Source organism: Coenobita brevimanus, unplaced genomic scaffold, assembly GCF_032717465.1.
Source record: "Coenobita brevimanus isolate Jiangsu-jjx unplaced genomic scaffold, ASM3271746v2 jjx.HiC_scaffold_1302, whole genome shotgun sequence".
NCBI classification, from domain to species: domain Eukaryota; kingdom Metazoa; phylum Arthropoda; class Malacostraca; order Decapoda; family Coenobitidae; genus Coenobita; species Coenobita brevimanus.
Window position 1 is genome coordinate 1 of NW_027642125.1, and position 8,885 is coordinate 8,885.

General features: G+C 40.7%; 1 protein-coding gene across 1 annotated transcript; it reads left to right on the top strand.

The window, feature by feature from the left end:
* Positions 1–3,672: 3,672 nt before the first annotated feature.
* On the top strand, positions 3,673–7,085 carry LOC145389564 (fatty-acid amide hydrolase 2-A-like). Its single transcript, XM_080264824.1, has 4 exons — positions 3,673–3,757; positions 5,658–5,788; positions 6,523–6,634; positions 6,892–7,085. Exons 1-4 carry the CDS (start codon positions 3,673–3,675, stop codon positions 7,083–7,085), a joined length of 522 nt encoding a protein of 173 aa, XP_080120950.1.
* Positions 7,086–8,885: the final 1,800 nt, after the last annotated feature.

The window sequence follows — 8,885 nt, forward strand, 5'->3', positions numbered from 1 at the left end:
TGACCCTGAGTTGAAAGGTCTAGCTAACTCTGCTTGCAGTGAGGAAGAGTCAGCCGGTGCTTCTACTTGTTATTATATAAAGTCAGGAGTACTTATGAGGAAGTGGAGACCCCCAGCAGCATCAACCGACTGTGAATGGGAGGTTGTACATCAAGTTGTCATCCCTCGTGTTTGTAGGCAGGATATCATTAGAGTGGCTCATGATTCCAGTTTGGCAGGACACCTTGGAGTGAGGAAGACTGTGGCACGCATTTTGAAACACTTCTACTGGCCAGGTATCTTCAGGGATGTTTCCTGGTATTGTAAGTCTTGTCACACCTGTCAAGTTATGGGGAAGTGTAATCAGACCGAAAAGGTTGCACCTCTACAGTAGTTCCCATTCCTCCTTTTGAGGCGACATTCATCCGTGTGTTGGTGGATATTGTGGGCCCTCTTCCTAAGACTTCTTCAGGATTTTCTTATGTGTTGACCCTGATTGATATGGCTACTCGTTATCCTGAAGCCATTCCACTTAGAAATATCTCAGCAAAGAACGTGGTTAAGGAAATGCTAGGGTTCTTCACAAAGTTTGGTCTGCCCAAGGAGGTACAGTCAGACCGGGGAAGTAATTTCATGTCAAACGTTTTCAAGCAGTCTCTGAAAGAGTTGGGCATCACTCAGATCACGTCTTCAGCTTACCATCCCCAGACTCAAGGAGCGTTAGAGAGATATCATCAAACACTCAAGTCGATGCTCAAGAAATACTGTTTGGAACATCAGAAAGACTGGGATAAAGGTCTTCCATTTGTTGTATTTGCCGCAAGAGAATCTCCAAATGAATCACTGGTCTTCTCACCTTTTGAACTACTGTTTGGCCATGAAGTAAGAGGACCCCTTAAGCTACTCAAGGAATGCTGGCTGTCGGAGGAAGATGACGTCAACCTGCTGGAGTATGTGATGAAGTTCAAAGAACGGCTGTCCACTGCTTTACAGCTGGTGAGAGAGAATTTAGGAGCTGCTCAGGAGAAGATGAAGACTTGGTATGATAAAAAGTCCAGGTTACGCCCCTTTCAGCCAGGAGATCAGGTTTTGATTTTGCTACCGGTGCATGGGCAACCTCTTCAAGCCATGTTTAGTGGTCCTTATTTCGTGGAGAAGAAACTCAGTGATGTCAACTATGTCATCGGCACACCAGATTGTAGAAAGAACAAGCAACTTTGTCACATCAACATGCTAAAGTTATATCACAGGCGGGACGAAAATAACCCAGTCTACACTGTAGCTGTTCCACCCGAGTCTGCAAGTGAAGTTCTCCCATGCAGCATGAGCCTGAGTGGTAGTTTGGGGAAGAATCCTGATATCATGAATGATCTCCAGACTAAGCTTTCTCATCTACCTCCCGAGGAAAGGCAGGAGTTTTCGGCATTACTGCAGGAGTACCCGCAAGTGTTCCATGCTACTCCAGGAAGATCCACAGTGTTGATGCATGATGTCGATGTTGGAGATGCAAAGCCAATTAAATTGCCTCCTTACCGTGTGAACCCAGTGAAAGTTCCTCTCATCGAGAAGGAGCTTGGCTACCTGTTGGACCACAAGATGATTGAGCCCTGTCAGAGCGAGTGGGGTTCTCCTGTCACTCTAGTCCCTAAGCCAGGTGGGTCACAGCGGCTTTGCATCGACTACAGACGTGTTAATCAGATAACCAAAACAGACACTTACCCTCTCCCTCGCGTGGGAGATTGCATAGACCAGATCGGAAAGGCTAGGTACATAAGTAAGTTTGATTTGTTAAAGGGATACTGGTAAGTACCTATGACTGAACGTGCTAGGGAGATCTCATGTTTTGTAACACTAGGAAAGACTTTTGCATGTTCTGTAATGGCACGTGGTATGAAGAATGCACCAGCCACATTTCAGAAGCTCATGAATGTTGTAACAGAGGGTTTGGCAGGGTGTGTTGTTTATATTGATGATGTATTAATCTTCAATGACAACTGGAAAGATGACCTATGCCATGTCAGTAAATTTCTTGAGCGTTTGGTTCAGGCTAAACTTGTAGCTAATTTATCAAAGTGTGAGTTTGGTCAAGCTAAAGTTCAGTACCTTGGGTACGTAATTGGTGATGGACACGTTGCACCACCAGGAGCTAAGGTTCAGGTTATAAGTGATCTTCCCAGACCTAAAAGTAGGAAAGAGCTACAAAGATTTTTGGGAATGGTAGGTTATTACAGATTTGTTCTTAACTTTTCAATTCTTGTATCACCACTTACAGACCTACTGAAAAAGGGAGTTAAATTTGTCTGGACCGATAACTGTGAATCCTCTTTCAACAAACTTAAAGCTATCCTATTAAGTCAGCCAGTGCTCGCTACTCCAAATTTTGCTAAGCCTTTTAAGATGGCTGTTGATGCAAGTGATACAGGAGCTGGGGCCGTTTTGCTGCAAGAGGATGATCAGGGTATTGAACATCCTGTATCTTATTACAGTAAGAAGTTCACTCCACCTCAAAAGAACTACTCAACTATTGAGAAAGAGCTTTTGGCCTTGATTTTGGGTTTACAGCATTTTTCATTTTATTTGTGTTCTGGTTTTGACCCCATAGTCATTTATACCGATCATAACCCACTGAAATTCCTTAGTAAGTTTAAAGATAAAAATCAGAGATTGACAAAATGGAGTCTGCTTCTTCAGGAGTATTCATTAGACATACAACATGTCAAGGGGAAAGAAAATGTTATTGCAGATTGCTTATCTAGACTTTAGACAGATTGTTTTAGAGTAATAAGAAATTTCCTTTGTAAATTTCTTTTTCTTTGTGGGGAGGTGTTACATAGCCTATGATTTCATCATCTTTTGTGTAATTCCAAAGTACAGTATGCTGCATGTTTGATCACGAGCGTGTTCTACCTCACTCCCCCCTTCTACCCTTATAGTAAAATAAGTCGTTCTTTCTGTTGTTCAGAGGAGGATTGTCAACTCTTTGTCCCCATGGCTTCATTTGCGCGTCCTTCTTACAAGTTGTATCAAGCTCTGCCGGCCCCTATATAATGAGCTCAGTCTCTACATTAATTGCCACTTAGATCTACTCCTCATTTTGCTCACATCTCTGTCCTCCCCTGTATAGTTGTTATTATTGTGAGTGCTCAGGAAGTCTCCAGCCATCTAACTGCTGTGTAATTTGAGTATGAGTGTTATTACATTTTGTTCTTGTACTGTATAGCATAAGGTGTTAATCTGTAGGCCTAGTGAGGTTTTTGTGATTAATGTAAAGTTTGGATGTCAGTCATTATTCATAATATTTTGTATCTGTAATAATATATCTTGCATTCACTGAGTATTATCTGATATTTTCATTTTATCAGGGCTGACTTAGATAAATTTACTCTTGCTAATTTCGTGTTAATAGAGGCTATTGCAGTTAATCATATATTTAACCTGTTTTTTGCCATTGCATTATTCTTATGAGTCTTGAATGTTTTGTTGTTAGTTTGAGCATTAAACTTTAACTTGTAATTTTACCTAACTCTTTTTTTTGAACCTGGAACTTTACGGGACAGTAGTGATTTTTAGTATTCTCACTTAGAGTGTACATTATCTTTCTCTGTTCCGTAACAATATATATATATATATATATATATATATATATATATATATATATATATATATATATATATAATGTGTTGCACGGCAGACATGAACCACACCGGTGGAATTGTCAGCAGGCGGGGCATCAAGGCTGAGCAGGACGCTGTGGTGGTGGCCAGGCTTAGAATGGCAGGTAAGGCCTCACTTACCTTTGGTTTATTTTCTCTTTGGCTTAACAGATTTAGGCCAGTATTTTTGACAGTAGCCTAAGCCCTTTAGAGCCAGGTGATTTCCGATTTTGTTTATTTTTGCAGTTACTAGAGGAAACAGGCATTTTAGGAGTTGCCGCTTATGTTATTTTTCGTTTATAATGTTTAATTTACCTCCCCGGCTCTAAATGTCTATCTTTATCCGAAAATATTAAATGCCGGGATGGATAGGATAATCTGGAGATGTTTCGGGACTCAACAGGCCATGAAAACACGGTATTACCTCTTCTTTATCATTATTTCTATCTCGAATAATTAATATTTTCTTGTACGCAGTGTATGTAATCTGTGTGTACGGTTTAGAAAAATTATGTGAATATCACGGGAGATAATGATGAGGGTTGGAATGCAAAATAAATCGCTACAGAAGATAAGATGACGGGGATTATGGCTCCTCTTCTCTCTGACTTACCAGAGTTTGTAACACTTCGGCCCCAGTTAATATCTTTAGACCTTTTCCTTAAAAATTAATTTTGCATATTCGCCATAAAACTAGATTCTAAAAATTTTCCACAAGGCCCACCCATGTCATAAAAACACTGTCGTTAATACCATCACCCCAGTTTTGAACGAGACAGCCCAGTATATATTCGGTATGAATGGCAGGTAGACTATTAGTGCCGAAGTGGTGAATCTGAGAGTATGTCGGACGAGGACTACTGGATCTGAGTGAACGAGCTATCAAGTATATGACTAAAGTTGGGCAAATACAGAAAAAAAGAAAAAGAAAAAGAAATCACCGAGGAGGCGGTGTTTGGATATCATCAGCCAACGAGAATAATTGATCCTAGCACATCTTCATAAAGTAAGAATCACCTGCTTTCATTGTCAGCCTCATCAGCTCTGTGATGGGGTTTATTTTTCATTCTTGCTGCTACCAAACAACTTCCACAAGACTAGCGGAGGACATCTAGCAGAAAAGCTTATGAAGAGGGCTGCATCTAACCCGTCCAGTTGGAATGACCTCTACTAACCGGATCCAATAAAAGTAAGAAGAATACTGCACACACACACACACACACACACACACACACACACAACCGCTGTGAAAGGTTTATTTCTGAGAGGAGACAGTGTTACATAATCCTGTTATTTTGCACCAGCTGCAGTTCTGAGGTTACTGATTTTGTAACAAGTCCAGTTGGTTACGAGTGTTAGCGTTACTGCTTATTCTATACTCAGGGTGGACATAAATAATTTGTAAATTCCGAGGTCGAAGAAAATCATTGTCATTATATCGTGCGTTCATCTCCTCTGCCAAATCAGTGCTTTAGCAAAAATAACAACAACATTTGTATTATGGCCCTTCTCAGTACTCAAGAGTTCTGTTCTGGTCATCATCAGCGGTATAATCACCATTGTCTTCTGACGGTTCATGAGACACATCACACAATTATTTGAGCGTTACACCCAACAAAATGTAAGTAGAGCTGGCGTTAATGTGGCCGACCTTATGACATCATGTATGTTACCAAGTGATCTTTTGGATTTCATGAACGGAACGTGTCACTTGGCCATATTATGATTACAATGATCTTTTTAACACTAAAACTAGTCATCCAGCTCTTTTGGAACTCGATTTATGGCAAATTCTGTACTTGACATTAATACTCCGGTTAATCTTGACCTTGAAATATTTGCTCTTAAAGATTAAAAACTATTTCCATAAGGTTCCACCACCATAATACCAAAGTTCAGGTTTTTGTTCACAACTGCAGGAAAGTCGCGAAATTTGAGTTTTTCCTCTGACTTTTCAAGCTGATGTCATGGTGCACTTTGGCTAAGCTGAAAATAGTGTACCACCCTGGTGTTTTGTTCCCTCAGGAGCTATCCCACTGGGTGTGAGCAATGTGCCTGAGCTGGGAATGTGGTGCGAGACATTCTGCACTATGTATGGCCGCACCAACAACCCCTACGACGTCACCAGGACACCAGGGGGATCCTCCGGTGGCGAGGTACTGGTACTTTTCTTCATTCTGTTATTCATACTTGGGCATCATGCTATTAATTTTCTTGTAGCATACACGTAGCCTACATTATATCATGAAATATACATTAGGCAAGCAAGTTTATTGTTACCCATGGTGGTGTTAACTCCTTAAATCCGTTGACGTATTTTACATTCTGTTCCTGCAAAACCAATTCATATTACTCAGTTATGTAAAGACTTTCTGAATTGTTTGAGTTAGCTGGATATAGTCATCATTAGCCCCATTCTCAAAAGGTTTCTCCAGTAACGTATATTGTTATTTACAGTTGATCTTTTAGTCATATTCTGAACATTTTCCCGTAATTCCAACTATCATATTTGCTTTTTCATTTTGATGATGATGATGATGATGGTTGTTGTTATTATTATTATTATTATTATTATTATTATTGTTGTTGTTTTGTTGTTGTTGTTGTTACTGTTATTATTGTTATTATTATTATTATTGTTATTATTATTATTATTATTATTATTATTATTATTGTAACTTATTATTAATATGTATTATTATTATTATCATTATGATTACTATTATTATTATTATTATTATTATTATTATCTGAAACTATATTTACCAGTTTTTCTTTTCTGTGTCATGTGTAAAATGGTCATGAAAACAACAGACAATAGTGTTCACAATAATCTGCAAGTGGGAAAGAACTCAGTGAGAGATTGTAACAATGAGGTTCACATGACCAGGCTGCCTTGTTAAGTAGCTGCGGAACTGCTCTGTCCATTGGCGCTGATGTGGGTGGCGCTGTCAGAATTCCTTCCTTCTGCTGCGGCACCTTCGGCCACAAACCTTCTTCTGGTGAGTAAAAAACTTCCATTGATGCAAGAGGGACTGTGTAGCCTTGCTGAGGTGCAGACGCATAAGTCTTCTAATATGTCTGCTCTCAACCAATGTAGGCCAAAGATTTTTGGACAATATCAATTAATAGTACTGTGTTTATGGGCAGGGTGGATGTCATCAGAGGATGTTGGTGTGTTAATAAGTGCATATTTGTGGGTGGGATGAATGCTGTATAAGGGTGTGGGTGTGTTTAATATTGACGTGTTTGTGGGCAGGATGGGTGTCATTGGAGGGTGCAGGCTTATTCCCTGATGCCCTGAATGACAGCATCGGCATCCTGGTGGTGGGTCCAATGTGTCGTTGCGCCCGTGATCTCACCCTGGCGCTCCAAGTGATGGCCCCTCACGCAGCCAAGGATCTCGCAAGCAAGGTACAACACACGGACCTCAGGGACTTAAAGTTCTGGTGAGTGTTTTCTTGTCTCTTGCAATGATGTATAGCAAAATGGAAGTGTATTGAATAACGCTTCAATTTTTAATTGGATAATTATGAATTTTCTAAACAATATTCTGAAAAGAATGTTTGGCTCCTAAGATTGCATAGGCTAATTGGGTTTCGAATGGCATTGCTCACTGCCTCACTGCTTGTCATGATAGGGTGTAGTGAAATCTGGGACTGTAAGCTCTAAAAACCAGTAAAGTGTGCTTTGTGAGCACGGGACGAGTGAGAGTCATAATAATAACTTCACCTTGGTGTAAACTTTTAATATTTGTGGATAGGAATTTGAAGCATAACAGAAAAATAACTGAGCTAAAATATATGCTTTCTCACGTCGCATGTTTTCGCCCTCTCTCACATTTTCTCTCTGGATGTGAATATAGCGAGGAATCGCAGCATTAATCACATGCACAATGTTCAGTTCTCTGCCCCTGACTAGCCATGTCAAACAGCTGTGCCGGTAAACGCTTGGCTATCTATTGAATGAGAAAACCCTGAAATGGGGAGAGTGGCCTTGCTGATTTCACCCCCTAACCATTCAAAAAAGCGTTCATGTAATGTTATGAGCGTAATATCCGATATTTAATTGTTAGAACTCATGCAACAAAACAGTGTTACAACAAGAAATTTTTTCTTAATTCAGTTTCATAGTGGAGCAGTCAATTGGAGCCCTTGGTACATTCCCTTGGAAACATGGCATTCCAAGGGGTTCCTTTGGTCTCATGAGTAAACATATAGCCCAAAATAAAATTTATTGAATGTATTTACTACCTGCCGAAAGAATCTCCTCTCTATCTCACATAGCAGACAAGCTATTAGACTCTGAAAACCATTGCAGTCGGAATGGGCTGGGTCGTGTCGGTCTCATCATTTTTCATCTGGACGTAAACATTGCTTCTCGAGCATTGAAAGAATTTCATCTCTATCTCATATGCTAGAAAAATTATGAGCCTCTGAAAACCATTGCTGCTGTGCCGGGCCAGGTCGTATTGGGCTGCTCATTCCTCTGCTGGACATATCTGAGTAAACATCACTTCATTCGCTGTGCTTGCTCACTCATAATAAACAAAATATTAATCACAGGAAGGAAGAAATGATAGAAAAGTCTTCTGTGATGCCAAGGCTCAGTCTGACTGGGCTGTGTGTGAAATAATCTGGGGCATGTATGTTAATTCGCGGGCAGAGAGAGGGAGCGCGACTGAGTGGTATTTTTTTTTTTTTTAGGTTCTTTATTTACCATTCATTACAAGCCCCAACACTCTGGGAAATATATATATATATACTCATGAAGCCTCCGTGGTACAGTGGTAGAGTGTGCGTTTCGTACACGGGTGAGCCAGGGTTCGCACCCCGCCAGGGTAATAAACTTTGGGAGTGTTCACCCGGCCACGTACTGCATTGGCGGACATGAGGGGTGCTGTGGTTGAACCAGTGTCGCTTACTGTAAAAGTATGCTCGTACCCAGTCGGCTTGTGTGGGCTGATTACACTTGGTTCACAGACTACACACACATCCAAAGCCACTCCAACACTACAATTACACTTACAAGCACTTCTCACCCTACATACAATCTCTACCAGACAGCCTAAGCCACTTGGTTGAGATACATTGGCTGTATCGTCCCGACTTCGGTCGGGATAGGCCGGTCCTGCAGTGGATACTCAAACGGCTGATGATGATGATGATGTATACTCAAATGTTCCATCATTGCCCTAGTGCCAGGTCATTACAATGAATGGAATTCAGGATGAAGGGTGAGGATGTCTTCGAG

Bases quoted from the DNA above. Each gene is read 5' to 3' on its own strand.
- LOC145389564 (XM_080264824.1), top strand. From the start codon at position 3,673: ATGAACCACACCGGTGGAATTGTCAGCAGGCGGGGCATCAAGGCTGAG. The intron at 3,758-5,657 runs GTAAGGCCTCAC...TTGTTCCCTCAG, and splicing joins GGCCAGGCTTAGAATGGCAG to GAGCTATCCCACTGGGTGTG. The intron at 6,635-6,891 runs GTGAGTAAAAAA...GTTTGTGGGCAG, and splicing joins CGGCCACAAACCTTCTTCTG to GATGGGTGTCATTGGAGGGT.